General features: G+C 33.8%; 1 protein-coding gene across 19 annotated transcripts in view; it reads left to right on the forward strand.

Moving 5' to 3' along the window:
- The window catches only part of PPHLN1 (periphilin 1), a 119,606-nt gene that overhangs the window by 67,917 nt on the left and 32,092 nt on the right, over window positions 1–19,597 (forward strand). For all 19 annotated transcript variants that reach the window (XM_081059760.1, XM_081059754.1, XM_081059755.1 and 16 more), the window contains 2 exons: window positions 484–603; window positions 5,270–5,410. In XM_081059760.1, coding sequence (XP_080915886.1) covers window positions 484–603; window positions 5,270–5,410 — 261 coding nt within the window. The remainder of the gene's footprint in view (window positions 1–483; window positions 604–5,269; window positions 5,411–19,597) is intronic.

The raw sequence follows: 19,597 nt of genomic DNA on the forward strand, positions 1-19,597 counted from the left end.
ATGAAATTTAAGTCTATTAACTTTTTGTAAAGAGTAGGATTCATATAAATTATTACAAATTATAAAAACAGCTTATCTGGACCTTTCTGTTGCATTAATTAGGAATTTACCTTGATGGGATTTGGGCATAATTTATTTCATTGAATATAATTGAAGATAGAAAGTTGAAATCGGTTTGTCTTATGTTCTAAATATTATTAGTAAATTGTCAGTGACTTACTTGTCAGTCTTTTGTGACTTAGATGAATTTCTGAAGTTTCATATAAATGAAGAGATCTAGTTTATATGTCCCAAAGGAACTGGTACTTAGTAAAGAAATTTCATGTTGAATATTTTTGAAAAAGCAAATAAAGAATGTACTTGTTTCGTATATAAATTTGAAGATGTGTATGATTTTAAGTGTAACCGGGTGTACTTCTTGATATATTTGAAGTTTCAAAGCTCTTGAGAATTGTAACAGAACTGTCCTTTTGTTTTTATTAGGTGCTAGACAAACCCAGTAGGCTAACTGAAAAGGAGCTTGCTGAGGCTGCAAGCAAGTGGGCTGCAGAAAAGCTAGAGAAGGCAGATGAAAGTAACTTACCTGAAATTTCTGAGTATGAGGTAAGGCATAATTTCTCTTTTATGTTTCACATCTGGGAGTTTTGTCTGGATTTTAAATTGTGGGCAGAAAATACTTGATTTATTCTAGTATTTTAAAGTATATTTGGGGAAAATATCCTCATAGATTATTAAAATTTACCACACATACCAATAGTATAAACATGAATGACTCTGAATTCAATAGTTATACAATGTCAATGTCTCCAGTAGTTTAGAAGTGTAAGAATAGAGGAAATATGGAATAAAAGGAAAATGCATTATTTATATATTTTTTTACGGGCCTCGCTGTTAAAAGTATCTCTAGAATTCATGTTGAGCCACTAGTCATGAACCAGTGAATTCAGAACAAAAATCTAATTAGACCTTGGATTATGCTTATATTGCATGTTCTAGTCTATTTAAATTATCTCACAAATATTGCAAGAAATGAAATTATGTGTTGTTTGGGCTGCCTATGACCTTTGATGAGTATTGAGTACTAAAAGATGAGAGAATTTTTGGATATACAGAATACTGTTTATGCAATGTTTGTATTAAAATATTTGAAAATGAACTGAACAATTTCTCTATACCCTGTAATATCTCTAATAGAGAAATATAGACATTTCATGGGCAAAATTCAGCTTTTAGATTTAGGATTTGGTACTTGAAGAATTGTTTTGACATAATTGGCAGAGAATATTAAAATCTTTGTGCCGTGACAAATTATGTATCTTTGGAGGAGATATATGGCTTTTCAACATGGTTTTGAATGCCTTTCATGGAATGTCCTTTGATAAAAAGAATCAAGCATTGGAAATCGATATATAAATTATATGTCTACATGCATATTCATAAACTATGAAAAAAGCCTTTCCAAAATAACTAGGTACACTGCTCACAGAAAGGAGAAACCAGTACAGACCCTATCCTTACGTAGAGACTGTTTTTTAAAAGTGCTGTCATTTTGACCTCAATTCTTAAATAGATCAAGGTTTCCTTCATTAGTGTACCTGTAATAATATTAATGCATATTCTCAAATAAATGTATCAAAAACATCAAGCTGTTTCTCTTTGGTAACTTTATAGAACTATTTAAAAGTATGGACAATATAGTAATACATTTAATAGGGTCATTTTGCTCTTTTCTTTACTAATTTAGAATAATGGTTTTTATATTATAATGGATATAAATGCTTCAAAATTGCTGTTTTGGAGAACTGATAATTTTTCTCAGTGTACTTAAAATCAGAAACCTCCAGAAACTCATTCTTGTTTGTTAAGTACTTTATCTTCAATTAGTAAGGTTTTAATAAAATATATTTATCCTCCCCTACTTCCTTAATCATTTTTTATATCTCTTAATTTAAACAAACCTCACTATCTACCTTTCCCAGATTTTAAATATTCTACTTATATTCTTTCATTATTGGTTGACTGGATCTTGACTCTGAATAGTCCGTAACATTGGGTCTAGAAAGACTTTTTTTAACCTTTGATTTTTTTCCCTCTAAAATATGCCCAGAATTTGCTAGATTTTGAATTAATGGGAAGTAAATAACCCTAAAAATCTGTAAGTGGGGTCATAGGTCAGCTATGATCTGTTGAACCAAAGGTGACTGAGAGTAGGACTGAGATGATTTTGGAATGTTTGTTACTTGGTGTACATAATTAATGTTGAGGTGCAGATCAATTTTGTAGCATTGTCTAAAATGTTTTTCAAGTTAGACTGATACTTTCTCATACTGGAAATAAAGCAGTTGGGAAATTTTTATGATACTGTTTTTCATTTAGAAGCTTAATTCCATCATATCTTTTTGGTCAGATAGTTGACATTTGTTCTTGGGTAGTTTTTAAGTAATTACTAATTTCAGTGATCCATGCATGCACTTTGAGATACAGACTTTGAGAATTTTGACCTTGGTTCCATATACTATCTGATTTGAAAGAGTAAGCTGGAAGGGAAAAAAGGACTTTGATGCTAGGAAAGAGTTTATGTGCATGTCTAAATCTAGTTGTGACAATATTTTACTTTATATTACCTTTTTAAATAATAGTCTACATACTTCAGAAACATGGTGTGGATTCATTTTTATGAGTTGAGAGATTAAATATTTAGGTTTCTGGTTTAATCTTCTCTTGCTCCCATCGATATCGTTTTAAGCAATTTGGTTGGGAGACCAGATAGTTTATAAGTAAAGTCCAGTGAAATTGAAGATATGGTCAGTTATGTACTTAAATATTCGGAAATGTTATAGTTCGTTCTTGTGTTCAGTTTTGTACTTTTACCTTTTGGACACTAATAGAGAATTACGAAAGTATTTGATAAAATAGTAATTCTAAAGGGGTCCTAATGGTCTGAGGAAAAAAAAAAAAGATTCTATTAGTATGTTTGGGAAATGCTAGATTGAAAAAAGGTAGGTTGATTTTGATAATTCAGCCCTTTTCAGAGATTTCAGTATGTTGATATGCTCATCCATGGTCTGTGAAAGGAAGATGAATAATAAAGTTTGCATAATTTATCAAACGTTTATGAATTTTTTTTCACAGTGTGTATTTTAGGATTAGTGTTTTAAGGTGCCTATTTTCAGAAAATAATACTGTACTGGTTTTCTTTCAGGTGATTTAAATTTACTTAATATTTATTCTTTATCTACTTGTGTCAAACACTGCATTAGAATACCATCCTGGCTACCAAGGAGCTTACAGTCAAATTTTATAAAGATATAATTTACTATCCTAAAACAAGTGACCAGGAGAGTTTTGATTTTGGCTATCAGAATGAAAAGCAAATTCTTTAAAGGCTGTTAGAATATCCCAATAGAACAGATTGCTTTGCTGTAGAAGAAAATTTAAACATTTGTATTTTATTGTGAAAATGGGAATTATGTTTTTTCCACGTATAAGGTGTCATTTTCGGCTTCAATTTCTCTGCTTATTCTGTCCCCAGTGAAGAATGCTCATCTTCATGGTCCTCTTTCAGATCCGTTCAGTTGAAGCAATAGTGTTTGAAGTAATAAGACTCAAGATCCTTCTTGAGTCCACTTTCCTTGCCTTCCTATTGTAAAATTTTATATCATTTGTATTTCACTGATGACTTTATGTTGCCTTTATTAAATTTTTTTTTTACTTCTCTAGTTATATTGAATATATCTCAGGCATTTCTCTTATTTTCCGTACAGTACCTTGGATAATATATCTAATTAATTTAATTACTAATATGCTTTTTCTCTAATTTTATTGAGATATAATAGACATATATGATATACAGCATAATGACTTGACTTACATATATTATGAAATTATTACCACAATAAGTTTAGTTAATAGTTAACATTCATCATCTCACGTAGCTACCAAAAAAGAGAAAAATGTTATTTTCCTTGTGCTGAGAAATCTCACGATTCACTCTTTAGCAACTTTCAAATATACCAAACATCAGTGTGTACCTTCGCATATTCCCAGTACTTATTTATCTTACAACTGGAACTTTGTACTTTTTGACCACCTTCATCCAATTCCCTCCCACCCCCACTCCTTGCCTCTGGTAACCACAAACCTGATTTCTTTCTCTATAAATTGTCTTTTTTTTCTCTTTTTCTTTTTAAAGATTCCATATAAAAGTGAGATCACACAGTACTTGCCTTTTTCTGCCTCACTTTTCTGGGTGAAAGGGACAGGTGCTAAATTTTGATAAATGTTGCCAAATTATTCTCTAATGAAGTGTGGCAGTATACATCACACTAGGTGTTGGAATGACACTGCTTTTACTGGTGAAAAAAGTACCACTAGTTAGTGTATGTATTTGTGACTTCTGTAAACCTACTGCTGTTTGCTACAACTTCAATCACAAAAACCCTAATTTTTTTATAAACTTGTAATAAATACACATTTCTTATTTCCTCCCTTACCTCCCACCCACCTAAAATATGCAACAGTAAAATACATGAGCTCAAACTTTACAGTTAACTCTAAATTATTGCTTACTGCAAACTACGTGAAGGCAAGAACTTTTGTCTGTTCTGTTCATTGAGGTATCCTTTGTTCCTAGAGCCGTGCTTGGCGTTTGTCATATAGTAAAGTTTTGAATAAACTAATGAGAGTAGTTAAATAATAATCTTCCATCATTCGTTTCTCTTTTCTTCAAGTGTTTTTAGAAAGTACAATAATCAACTGTAGGCTTCTTGAAGGATAATTTATTCATTAATGAATTGTTCTAAAATAGAAGTGATTGTTATTGCTTTTGGGGATTGTTTTCAGTTATTTCAATATTTAACTTTTGAAAATAGAGCCCATGTTACTTTTTAATATAATTGTTTATGTGTACACACAGCCCTCACTTCCAATTGGACTTTTTCTCTTCAATATTTCTTAAATCGATTGATTAAGGAGCAGTCATAGGACAAAACCTTATAGCTGTGTCTTAATATAATGTGAAATATAATTTTGGAATGAAATAAGCCTAGAGGCTTTGTCTTACCTAAAATTTAAAAAGTTAGCAATCATTTCCTCTTTAATTCTCCACACCTAAGCTTATTATGAATAATGAAATTGAAAGTGTTTTCTTAAAACAGGTTAAATTTAGCGGTTTCTCTTGATATAATCTGCCAGTTAGTGCCTATACAAATTAGCTGAAAGGCAATATGTCCTTTAAGAAACCAATTAAAGATTTCTAATCTTTTTAAAGGCAGGACCCACAGCACCATTGTTCATTGACCAGCCAGAAGAACCTGAGTCAAATGCAACAGATGGCATAGAATTATTTGAAGATAGTCAGCTGAACAGTCGCTCTAAAGCAATAGCATCGAAAACCAAAGAGATTGAACAGGTGAGAAACCAGCCTTCTTCAAGGGATATATAATCCTTTTTTCCTATCACTTTGCACATGGTACTTACAGTAAATATGTACTGAATAAATATATTTCATCTTGTCTTTTTTTTCCACTGTGACTCTGAAAGTATAATTTTAAAAGTTTTACAAATTGTTTGATTTGATTTCACAGTAATTTTTTTTCAGTTTGGTCCCCTACCTGTGTATACTTTATTAATTTTTTTAAAAAAGCAAGCTTTTTTAGAGAATATTAATAGTTTGGTTAGTATGAAGCAATTTAAAAACTATTAGATTACGAGGAGTGGCCTGAAAGAATTACTAAAGATACCAAAATGTTAGCATCTTTTTTGAATATTGGAATTACAGAAGTTTCTTATGTTTCTCATTATGCTTTTAAGCATTTTTTCAGATATTAAAAAAATATATAAAGGGTAAGTATTTAAGTCAGTTTTAATAATGTCATTCTGAAAAGTTAGGATCTTGTTTTTAATAAGGAATGAGTTGTAGGACAAAACTTTTAGCTGTATCTTAATACAGTGTGAAATAGAATTTTGGAGTGGAGTAGGCCTAGAGGCTTTATTTTACCTAAGATTTCAGAAGTAGCAATCTTTTTTCTTTAATGCTCCTCACTATGCTTATGATGCATAGAAAAATTTAAAGTGTTTCATTATGGAAATATTACCTGTCTCATAGGGTATTATCACTTTATGATATGAACTTTGAAAGGGCTTTATAAAATATAACGTGTTGTACAAGGGTTTGTTTTTGATGTTTCAAATGCCTGGAGTAAATGTCTTTATATTGTTACATAAGCTTCTAAAAACTATTGGAAATTAAGAAAAAAATTAAATCTTTTCTCAAGGTGCCGTCCAATTCCATATCAATTAAAATCTATTCCCCTTGGTTGGATACGAGATCTTAATTAAATCCTAGGTGTGATTGTGCAGCTTAAATTGATAACAGCCCAGTGGCTAATGTTAAGAACCTGGATAGGAAATTTGTCATGTAAGCCAGTAGATTTTCAAAATGGAGCTAGTCAGCAGTATCAGATCCTTGGAGGAAAATTTTAATTTGGTGATGTGAATGTGGATTGGTGCCTTTCAAGATAGCAGTTAAATGAGAGCATAAATAAAATGTTTGCCCACTAGCTGTATCTTCAATATGAATATGAATATCATTACCCTATATAAAATTACTGCCCTTCTGTTTTTTGTAACTCTGATTTATTTTTCTTTGTAACTTTTTTTGCCACTTGGCATGTTATTTGTTTGCTTGTCTCCCCTCACCGTAATGGAAGCTTCATGAGAGCGAGGACTTTGTGTTGTTTACTGCTTTATCTCTATTACCTAGAATAGTGATTGGCATATAGTGGCTTTACAAGAAATATTTGTTGTGTGGGTGATGGATGGAGTCATAAACCTAGACGGGACCTTTGAAACAATCTCTGAATCACTTGAAATAAGACATTGCATCTTAACCTGACTACCTAGCAGAGTGCCTAGGCATTTAGTAGTAAGTGCTTGATAAGTGTTTGTTGAATGAATGATTTAATGTTATTTTTCTTTTTCACCTAAATTGCAGTTCTTTAAAGAAGTTCTCTTAAGAATATAATTAATAGAAAAACTTGACTGAAACAACTGTGGAGACGGTATTATTTTGGGTTGTGGTTTATTATCCGTACCATCTGCTCTTGTTATTATTCATTGTTGATCTGTTTGATCTTGAAAAGGTGGGTTACTAGTCAGATGTAGAAGCTAGCTTAGCAGTACACACATGAAATTATTTAATATATAACCAGTTTTTATAGTACTTTATAGATACCCACATATATCTGACTTATAAATATGACTATATCTGTATTTTTATCTGCCCATTGTTCAAACACCTAAAAAAGGTTGATGCTAAAATATATTGATTTTATTACAGCAAGGACAGATGACTTAAGGAAAGAAAAATAAATCTAAAAGGACATTACTGTATTCTAATGTTCTATAGAAGTAAAACAGCTATTAGAAATAATAGAAAATTAAATGATGTTAAATATTGGAATATAACTACTGTGTTTTTGCTAGGGTACATTGGTTTTTATATACTGGTAAGAAAATCAAACCAAAAGCCTCCAAAATGTCAGAAAGCTAGCAAATAATTATGTAATTCTTTCATAAATTTGTGTTTAAAAGTTTTTTGAAACAGTGATTTTGAAAATGAAAGCAAGTAGTTTTAAGAGGATTTTTCCCTCCATTTTTCCATTTCCAACTTTTGCACATTTTTTTTTTTTAGGGGTTAAATACCTGATGGATAGGAATATTTTAAGGCTTGAGAAAGCTAGATTGTAGTTACACAGTTGTCCAGTAATTTACATCTTTTTCAAGTGCTTGAAATACTTTTAAAAAAAGAATAATAGCAACCCCGTCCCCCCCAAAAACTTATATAGATGAATCCAACAGATCAAGCTTAGAATATATAAAAATATGAATATTGGTGTAATACTCAATTTGCTTTTTCTTTCTGTTATGTCAATTGCAACACATTCAGATATCTTGTAAAGATAAATTAGCACATACAATATTTTGAGTGTTTTATAAATCAGGTCCTTCAGCCCTTGAATCCCAAGAAAGTCATTGATTTGAGGCAGTATTACAATATAAAATAAACTTAATCTCTAGGCCAAAATCTGGTTTATTAGTAATTCAAAAGGCCTACAAATGTGGCTGCTTGGTGTATAAGGGCATGCATATGGAGGTAGATTGTATCAGAATCACCTCAATGAGGGATCAAATTCATGTGCTTTGCCACATTATCATCATCTCATCCCTGGGCATATAAAAATTTGGTACGTTTGGGGGTGCAAGTGCTTTTTGAAAAAACCCTCAAGGTTATGGTCAGATGCGGCCGAGAACCACTGGTCTGAAATCGTTGAGCCAGAAGACATCAAGTCGCCTCTCTGAATATTGCGTTGCTAGCAATCATCTGAACCATCCCACTTTGACTCAAATATCTTTTAGTGGATATGATCCATTCTTTTGCACAGCAAACTTAGTCTCCTTATGCCTTGGATTCTCTGCTATCTCTTTTTCCCCCACTCATTTCCTCAGATTACCCCCTCTTACCCAATTTGGGTCACCTTTTACATTGAATTATTGGAATATTTTCAGAGGCTTCCTAGCCTCTGAGCTTAGAAAGTCAATTTTCAGAATTTCTCCTGTCATTATAGTAATTCCTAGAAAGACTTAACCCACAAAATTATGGGTGATTCATATTCTGGTTCAGGTGTTTGGCATTAACCCCTTGACTGAGATATCCTATAACTCCTAACATACTATTCCTGAACTATTTGACTTGAAAGTGTATCCCACTACTACTTACCATTTTGCCAGTAAGGAATCTTGTCTTTTGATAAATTGTTACTTTGAATGAACTACACAAATTGAAATTCTCCATTATTACATACCCTCTTCCATCTCTTGCACTTCCAGGGATAAAGCAAAATTTCTTTAACTCTTTGGTACTTTATCATTTTTAAGATTTGGAAGGTCCCTCATACTCTGATAAAATTGTGCTTAGATAAAGCCTGTCAGTGAGATCCTCTGTTTTCTTTGGGTCCGGCATCTAATGATATTAAAAGTCTCTTTGTAATTCCCCACTAGCAAGATCTGGATTAGATATTCTATCTTCCTCTTACTTCAGATGGAATCAGATAATCTGAGTAGATTTGGGGTGGATATGTAATATCCATATGCATGTTCTGCCTAGCGGCTCATATGACTAAGTGTCAGGGTGGCGAAAATCCTCTTAAAAAGAAGACAAGCAGCAGAGATGTAGTTACCTAATGAAACAACTACTAAGGATAGTTGGTGAGCCATGGGAGTTTATTAGGATATTTTGCTATGCAGACTCATCTTGAAAGAACCTTCCCTCAAGGCACAGTGCTTATATTGTGATTCTCTACCTTTGCTGTACATCTGCAGAGCTTCTTGGATTTCTATCATAAATATTCCCCTAAGTAGGTTATTGGAGTTTCTCAAACTTCAATATGCAAACAGCTCAGTTGTTGATCTTGTTAAAATACAGATTCTGGGACAGGGCTTGAAATTGGAATTTCTAACATTCTCCCAGATGCTGATTCTGCTAGTCTATGGACCATATTGTAACAGGACTTCGAAGAAGTTGACTTTTTTCTTAAGTCTTCCATTGTTCCTGCTATGCTAAGTGGTTGAAATCTATTACCACCTTACTTTTAGGTAAATTAGAGAACTTCTACTTGGTCTGTTTTTTAGTGGAGGTGTGACTGATATGTAATAAAATGCATAAATCTTAAATATTCAGTTGGATGAGTTTTGACAGTTGTTGAGTTTTGACTATCAGATATGAACAGTTGATTATACTTTAATAGGGATTTAGTTAGGAACTAAAGTTATGGTCATGTCTCAAAAGCATGTGCTCTAATTTGGTTTATGTTAAATATCCTCCCGCCCATCTCTTGAAGGCTGTATTTTAAGTGTTAACATATACAAGCATAAACTTCAAAAGGCACAAGAGATAATGCAGTGAAAAGTAAGTTTGCTTCTCATCCATGACTCTTTTTTTCACTAATTTATTGGGGTGACAATTATTAGTAAAATTGCATAGATTTCAGGTGTACAATTCTGTATTACATCATCTATAAATCCCATTCTGTGTTCACCACTCAGAGTCAGTTCTCCTTCCATTACCATATATTTGATCCCCCTTACCCTCATCTCCCACCCCCCACCCCCCTTACCCTCTGGTAACCACTAAACTATTGTCTGTCTATGAGTTTTTGTTTCTCATTTGTTTGTCATGTTCTCTTGTTTTTGGTTTATATACCACATATCAGTGAAATCATAGGGTTCTCTGCTTTTTCTGTCTGACTTATTTCACTTAGTATCCCACTCTCAAGATCCATCCATGTTGTCATAAATGTTCCTATATCATCCTTTCTTACCGCCAAATAGTGTTCCATTGTGTATATATACCACAACTTCTTTATCCATTCATCTATCGAAGGATATTTTGGTTGTTTCCATGTCTTGGCCACCGTAAACAAAGCTGCAATGAATATTGGAACACACGTGTCTTTATGTTTTCAGATTTTGGGGGTAGATACCCAGGAGAGGGATTGCTGGGTCATATGGTAATTCTATTCGTAATTTTTTGAGGAACCTCCACGCTGTCTTCCATAGTGGCTGCACCATTCTGCATTCCCACCAACAGTGTATGAGGTTCCTTTTTCTCCACAGCCTCTCCAACACTTGTTACTATTTGTCTTGTTGATGATAGCCATTCTGACTGGGGTGAGGTGATAATCTCATTGTGGTTTTTATTTGCATTTCTCTGATGATTAGTGATGTTGAGCATTTTTTCATATGTCTATTTACCATTTGTATGTCCTCTTTGGAGAAATGTCTCTTCAGGTCGTCTGCCCATTTTTCAATTGGGTTGTTTGTTTTTTTGTTATTGAGTTTCATGAGTTCCTTGTATATTTTGGATATTAGCCCCTTATTGGAGAGGCACTGTTTGCAAAAATCTTCTCCCATTCAGTTGGTGGCCTCTATTTTGTCGATGGTTTCTTTTGCTGTGCAGAAGCTTTTAAGTTTCATATAGTCCCATTCATTTATTTTAGCTTTTACTTCCATTGCCTTTGGAGTCAAATTCATGAAATGCTCTTTGAACCCAAGGTCCCTAAGTTTAGCACCTATGTTTTCTTCTATGCAGTTTTTTTGTGTCAGGTCTTATGCTTCAGTCTTTGATCCATTTTGAATTAATTTTGGTACATGGTGACAGATAGGAGTCCAGTTTTATTCTTTTGCACGTGGCTATCCAATTCTCCCAGCACCATTTATTAAAGAGGCTGTCTTTCCTCTATTGTATGTTTTTAGCTTCTTTGTCAAAAATTATCTGTCCCTATTGATGTGGTTTTATTTCTGGGTTCTCAATTCTATTCCATTGCTCTATGTGTCTGTTTTTCTGCCAATACCACTCAAAAAGAATGTATAGTCTGATGTTTTAGGATGAAGTGCTCTATAAATGTCAAGTATGTCCATTTCATCTAATGTGTCATTTAGGGCTGCTATTTCGTTATTTATTTTCTGTTTGGATGATCTATCCATAGCTGTCAATGATGTATTGAAGTCCCCTAATATAAGTGTTTTTTGATCAATTTCTCCCTTTAGTTCTGTTACTAGTTGCTTGGTATATTTCAGTGCTCCCTGATTGGGGGCATAAATATTGATGACTATTATGTCTTCTTGTTGTACAGTCCCCTTTACCATTATGAAATGTCCATCTTTGTCTCTTGTTATCTTTTTCACCCTGAAGTCTGTTTCATATGATATCATTATGGCTACACCTGATTTTCTCTGGAAACCATTTGCTTGGAGTGTCAATTTTCACCCTTTCACTTTGAGTCTATGCTTGTCCTTGTAGCTGAGAAGTTTCTCTTGGAGACAACATACGGTTGGGTTTAGTTTTTTGATCCAATCTGCTACTCTGTGCCTTTTTATTGGTGAATTCAGTCTATTTACATTTAGGGTGATGATTGATACATGAGGATTCCCTGTCATTCTGTCTTTAGTTTTCTGGTAAGGCTGTGTCTCCATTGTTTCTTTGCCTTTATGTTGTTGTCTGTTATTTCTGTGTGGTGGTATTCTATGATGTTTCCCTCTGTTTCTTCTTTTATTACAGTATATATTTCAGTTCTGGAGTTCTTTTTGAGTGGTTACCCTTAAGTTTATGTAAGAGAAAGTTTGATATTTAGAGTATTCCATTTTCTTCAGCACGCTTACTTTCTCCATTCCCATATTCTGGTTCAGGCCTTTACTCTCCCCCTTTTATGTTTTGGTTGCCACAAATTGTCACTGTTGATGGTGGTCGAATAGCCTCCTTTAGTGTTTCTTGTAGTGCAGGTCATGTATTAGAAAATTCCCTCAGCTTCTGTATGTCTGAAAGGTCTTTATTTCTCCTTCATATCTAAAGGATATCTTTGCTGGATATATTATTCTTGGCTCATGATTTCTCTCTTTCAGTAGTTTGAATATTTGGTTCCACTCCCTCCTGGCTTGTAGAGTTTCTGCTGAAAAATCTGATGATAATCTAATGGGCTTTCCTTTGTAGGTTACCGTCTTCTTTTCCCTGGCTGCCTTGAGGATTCTTTCTTTGTCGTTGATTTTAGACAGCTTCAATACAATGTGCCTTGGAGAAGGCCTGTTGGGATTGAGGTAATTAGGTGTTCTATTTGTTTCTTGGATTTGAGGATCCAGTTCTGTCCACAAGTTTGGGAAGTTCTCATCAACAATTTGTTTCTCTGTTCCCTTCTCTCTGTCTTCTCCTTCTGGTATGCCCATTATTCTTATATTGCTCTTTCTGATGGAGTCAGAAAGGTCTTGTAGAGTTCTTTCATTTGTTTTAAGTCTCAAGTCTCTTTCTTCTTCCATCTGTGTCGTTTCCAGGTTTCTATCTTCGATGTCACTGATTCTTTCCTCCATCTGGTCAACTCTACTACCTAAGCTGGTTATTTCATTCTTAATTTCTTCTATTGAGTTCTTAATCTCCAGAAATTCTATTTGGTTCTTTTTTAAAATTTCAATCTCTTTCATAAAATGCTCACGTTGTTCTTTGATTGTGTTTCTGAGTTCATTAAATTGCCTTTCTGTGTTTTCTTGCATCTGGTTGAATTTTTTCAGAACTGCAATGTTGAATTCTCTGTCATTTAAGTCACATATTTCCATATCTTTCAGTTCCTTTTTTGGAGACTTTTCACTTTATTTCTGAGCTGTCGTGTTGCCTTGATTATTCATGGCAATTACTGATTTATTATTTCTCTTCCTAGACATCTACAGGAGTGGCTTCTGCAACAGGTTGATAGGAAGAGGTCTTTCTTTTGTTTTCCAGTACTTGTTGGTATTATGTTTTATTTTCTCTCCAACTGCAGCCTTTTTTTTCTCTCTCATATGGTAGTGCTATGTTTTCTCTGCACTATTCCAACTTCTCACACAATTCCCTGGGAGATGGGCTTCTCCTCTGTTAATAGTTCTCCTGGGTCACAGGGCGCAGTGTCCGTGTGGGTATGCGGAGAGCTTTTGAAATTCCAAAGCTCTTCCTGCACCAGATTCAGAGCCCGGACATTTCAGCAGTTCTGTTTACTCCTGCAGGGATCCTCCCAGATAGGTGGGGCCAGGGGCCGGGTGAGTTGTGAGAGGTGGCCCAGAGCAATGGCAGAGACCACCAACACAGCCGCTCCCGCTTCCACAGTTCCCTCCCCTTTGCCAGAACTAGTTGGGCTGGGAATCTGTGTCTGCGGTCCATAGTTCTCAGAACAGCAAATATTCTGTTCTTTTGATCTTACACTGCTACTGTTCTGCTTCTAGCACCGGGCAGGTGGGGGCGGGGTGAGGTCTGGGAGAGTAGGGAGGGGCAGCTAGTCTCAGTGCCTAAGGCTTCCGTTCTGTGCTTGGCAGTGAGGGCTTAAACCACTGTTTTCAGCCTTCTTCCCTCAGTCTTTTCTCTGAGGTCTCTGCCTTGAGCGTTGGGTTCAGCCGTGTTATATGCTGCCCCCTAAACCCTGTGGGCTATAAGCGGAACCCTAACAGTTCGAGTTCTTTCCTCTCCCTCAGCTGCAGTAGTTTCGGGATGCAGTGAGCTCGGAGCACTGAGCTAGGTCTGTGTCCTGTGTCCTGCGCCCATGTGGCTCCATCTCCGCACTTCTCCCTTCCCTCCTTCCCCACTTGCGCAATTCGCCCACCTTTAGGTGAATTCAGTAGTGGGCTTCTTCGTTTTGCCTGTCTGCTGTGCTGGGAGTCCTTTGTGGAGTTATTGTTGTTCTATTAGTTGTCAATTCCTGGGGAGCTTTACAGAGGCTCACCTCACGCCACTATTTTGATCAGTTCTCATCCATGACTCTTAGCTGCCCAGTTTTTCCCCCCAGCATGTAGGTACACTCACTTGTGATATGCATATATATGTATATACACATAGCTTATATACAGTGTTTATGTATTTGTGTATACGTGCACAGTATACCCACCCATATACACCTACACATCTGGAGCATGGTTGATCTAAATGACTAGAGATAAGAGTTGGTTTGTGTGTTTCCATATTTTTTCTTTAAATACGAATGGTGACGTACCATATTCCCTATTCAATATATGTTAGGGACCATTCCATATCAGTATATATAACTAGCCCCCTGTTAATTGATATTTATAATCCCTTGTGAACTGTGTTTTAAAATATAGTCCCTCTGATTTCTCCACCTTAAAAATAAAGTTTTACCAAATATATGGTGATGGAAGGAGACCTGACTCTGGGTGGTGAACACACAATGGGATTTACAGACGATGTAATACAGAATTGTACACCTGAAATCTATGTAAATTCATTAACAATTGTCACCCCAATAAATTTAAAAAAATAATAATAATAAAGTTTTATATGTGTATTGTTTAAACAAACAAAGTGTTACACTTAAAATGAGCAGTTTGGGGGGAAGGTTTAATACTATGGGTGTCAAATGCCTATGTTTATGACTGAATGAAGTGCTGTGCAGGTGTTAATAACGCATAAGAGATTACCAGAGTGCCTGTTAACCTCCCATGATTCTAACGGCATGCCATGTGTGAGAATAGCTCGAGTATATGATTGTAGAGAATCTTAATTTCTTGCTTTTACTGTTCATTGTTAACCATTCTTAAAAATTATCTTAGTAGATGCAATTACTATTATAAAATCTCAACCAATACAATTGCAGGGGTATGCCTGAAAATATTCTTTAAATGCATTACTCATGGTATTCCTCAAATCACAGAAACTTGTCATCTGTATGGGAAAAGAAAGAGTCTCATTTGGTAGGTAATAACTAAAAAACAAGTACCATGAAGGCAAATTCATTTTTAAAACCTCTTTGGGTATTTCAGAATACTGTCCTAACGTAATGCTGTTTTATAAAAATGCTGATATTTCTGCCTATAAGTAAGTCTTTCTGTTGAAAGAAGGGCTGATTATATATTTGTCTGGTATTTATAATTAAAATGTAGAAGGGAATCATTTTAGATCAAGAGAGGGTGCCAATCTGATGTTCTAAAACATGTAGACGTAGAGTATTAAGAGATAGTTGATCAAGGGATTATTTTTATTTTCTTTCTTTTAACTTGAAAAGACTTAAACTGAATATACATTTATTTTAGTAAAGACGAGTGTTTATAGTTACTCACAGCTATGCCAGTTTTGTTATATTGAAGAAATTTTATATCCTAGCCATCTAGGAACCCTTTTCCTTACTTCACTTAGCTAAGAAAAATCAAGTTAATTCGTGAAACATTTTGTTGCCTGTTCTAGACCGTTAGTGTTACTCATATAGGTTGATAAACTTTTACTGTATGTCTAGATAAATCTATTTAACATATAATTTTTATTTTAACTTGAATTCTACACGTTCACCGTTTTTTGTGACCATATGGACTACTCACTAGCTTTACTTCACTTTTTCTTGAAAATAAAAAAGTTGGACTGAATAATCTTAGGTCCCTTCCTAATTTAAATGATACTAAAAATTAACAGCTAAGTAATGCTTCTTCTGTACACACTGTCATGTGTAGCTAATTTCAGATTATCTATAGATTTTTAAGTGTTTTGATTTTTTTAACCTTTTCATAAAGACACAGAGTTTTTATGTTACTATGTTTTTTAAAAAACTCAAATGTACCATTGCTATGATCAGTTCGTAGTTAATGTTTGTTGAGCTAATGAGTTGTGCAGAAAAAGTTTTCTTCAGTAAATAACATGTTACATTTATTCAGTGTTCTACCTGTGCCCCTCTTCTCTTCTTACAGTGTCTAGTTTCAGTCACTACCTAAGTAGCCTGGTAGTTCCCAGCACTCTCGCTTAGCTTTTGCTCTTTCTCAATAAGATATTCTTGTTCTGCTTTTTAAAATAAAAAGACTATAAGATTAATCAAATATACCATCTTCCTGAAATGTTAACTAGAGTTGGGGACATGGAAAAGAATTGGCTTTTAACACATGCTGGATTAAAATGAAATTGTTTTCAAAGTAGTGGTAACTCTATTGTTGTATATGCATGATCTAAGCATTTCATACTAGCCTTACATAATAGAAACATTCGTTGTTTTTCCTTTTTATCAGAGCAAGTAACGAACTTCTTAAAAGTGCAGCTCTCACCACTATCTTGTCTAGACATCAAGTCTACCCTACTGTATTTAACAATCCATTATTACCAACCACTTACTCAGACTTTACATATATAGTTTTAGTAAAATATACTCACATAAGATTTACCTCTGAAAAATCTCTTATTCCCAAAACACTTTGAAAATACATCATTTATTTTGGCCAAATTTCAAAGTTTTTAAATGTTATAATTTATCAATCAGATTTTGGTCATGCTCTTACTATGGAAACTTGTTGCTGAAATACAAATTATAAAGTTTTCATTTTAAAGGACTTCCATCTGAAAACTAGTTCATAAAGTAATTTGTATCATGTTTGAAATGTCAAATCCAAGTATCTCAGCCTTTAAATTTAAAGGTAAGTTAGTTATTTTATACCTGATGTAAAGCTATAAATATGGAGGTTGATGACTCTGTTGAAATACTGTTTTTACATAAAATATAAAATTTGATAATACAGATACCAAGCCTAATAAGAACCATACTTAAAATGTTACAAGTACCAGAAGAGATGAGGCCATCTTGGACCGTATCCCTGGAGATGTCATCCCTTAAAGAACCCAGTTATAAGGCAGTTCCAACACAGGCATTTCCTATGGCAAACACTCAAGCATGGGCTTCATTGTCTCACCTCGTCCACTGTCTGCCAGTGTTCCATAAGGATTTTCTCTAATGGTTCCAAAGTGCTGTCCTTTGCTATTCAGTTCCCCTTTAGTAAGTTGACAATTTTATTTAGTCTTTGAGTACTTTACATTAAGGACGTTTGTAGGTGGCATAGTCAAGACTAGAGGCGTCCACTTAGTGTTTTAATCTCCCAGAGCCCTTTTCCTCATTGGTTAAATGGGATTAATTATACATTCTCCCTTAAAATTAACGAACTATTATATGTTAAAGCCCTTTGTGTATTGAAAATCACTATCGAAGTGGTTATGGTAGTGTGAAGTATTACTCTGCCTGTTTCTTCGCAGTTTTGGAATAGTGACTACTTTTAAATGACTTCTTAGGAATATTTTATAGCAAGTTTTTTATATAGCTTTAACTCTGAGAGGCCATTTTCTCATCATTGTCAGGGTTGGGGCTGTTTACCTCTGACCTTTTGTTTCTGTTTTTGTTTTTCTTTTCCCCCCTTATTTGTTCAAAATAAAATATAAAAATAATTTATGATGAAGTGTTTTGTTTATTTTGGGGGGCTTTGTAATTTTGTCTTCACATTTTCCATTTGGCTTGCTTTTTATCTCACTGGTCCTTATCTATTTTTCTAGACATAAGAAGTACCATAAAAAGATTAATGTTTCCTTTTCCTTAGAATTCCCTGCTCTTTCTCACCATTCCTAAAATATAAATTGTTCTTAAATTTTCTCCTTCATTTGTCATCCTTCATTTTTAAGAATTGATCCCTCCTATGACATCTGCTATCTTAACTGTTGTTTAATTTAGGTATTGTGCAAGGTTAGTGATAACAAGCTTGTCTGTTCTTATACACTCATGTGCTGAGTGTGAGTTAATTGATATTCTCAGCTCATTTATAGAAGATATTTTAAAATTTACAGTAAGATAATCTTATGTTTCTACTTAGGTAACTTGAAATTACACATTAGAAGTGAGTTGATGATTGTTTAGTGTCTGGTTCATTGGAAACGAGTTATATTGTTATCCGTTGTGCTGTTTTTCTCCCCATATTCTTCCTCTCTTTTTATTTTGTTGTTTTTTTAAGAAAAAAACTATTCCAGAAAATTGGACAATGCAGCATATATATATATATATATATATATAATTTCTGTATAGAATACTTATTTACTTGAATTAGCTGGGAGATTATTTGTAGCTTTTTTTTTTGCCTCAAAGCTGAAGGTTAAGATTTCTAATCTCTCAGTTACCTGGACTTGGGGGAAATGAACAGTTCAGCATCATTTAATTTTCTGGTTAGCTGAAGTTCAACTATGTTGAACTCCTCTGTGTTTGCTGTTATGTTCTGTCTTAAAAAAAAAAAGTTTTAACTTTAATGATGTATAACAAATACATAGAAAGAAATTCAAAACATAATTGTTAACCTTTGAGTGATTTCTCACAAAGAAAACACTGGTGAAAACTACCATTCAGGGCAAGAAATAGAATATTACCATCATTCCAGGAGTCCCTATGCCCCTTTTCCCAAAAGTAACCACTTAATCGAATTCTAGCATTATATAGTTTTGTCTATTTTGAACTTTATACAAATGAAATCATACAGTATATATTATTTTGTATCTAGCTTTTTTTGTTCAACATTGTGTTTATGAGGTTCATTAATATTGTTATATGTAATATAGCTCCTACGGTTTTAGTTTGCGTTTCCCTGATTACTGATGATGTTGAGGATACTTAATACAGTTACTGATATATTTATGTTTAGTTGTTCTTCCTGTTTTATAATCCTTTCTTGCTCCTTTCCTCTTTTGAATTTTAAAAATTATTATTCATTTTCATACAGCAACATTTTCTTGGTAGTTATACGTTCTTTTACATCGTGCATCTTTGACTTATTAAAGTCTAATATAAACTAGTAGTTTTACTTCTTGATGATTAATGCAGGCACCTTAGAGCATTTTAACTCTATTGAACTTCCTCTTGATTTGGTCTATTACTATTTATGTTTTATTTTCATATATATTTTAAACCCCACAGGACACTAACAGTATTTTATGCAGTTAATATTAATTTAGGTTTATTTAAATATTTACCCTTTTTGTTATTTTCATTGCTTCTTACATCTTTAACTTCCATCAGGATCATTTGTTTCTACCTGAAGAACAGTGATTAAGTAGGTTCTAGTGCATCCACACTATGGGATTTTATATAGCCATTAGAAGGATTTAGAGAGAATTGTCAGAATGCTGCTGCATTATTTTAGTAGTTGGAATAAGTAGTGCCGTAATTTTGGAGTTAGAGGATTTGGCTTGAATTCCAGTTCAGCCACTTACTATTTGCTTTGGGAAAGT

The sequence above is a fragment of the Rhinolophus hipposideros genome, assembly GCF_964194185.1.
Source record: "Rhinolophus hipposideros genome assembly, chromosome: 9".
Lineage (NCBI taxonomy): Eukaryota > Metazoa > Chordata > Mammalia > Chiroptera > Rhinolophidae > Rhinolophus > Rhinolophus hipposideros.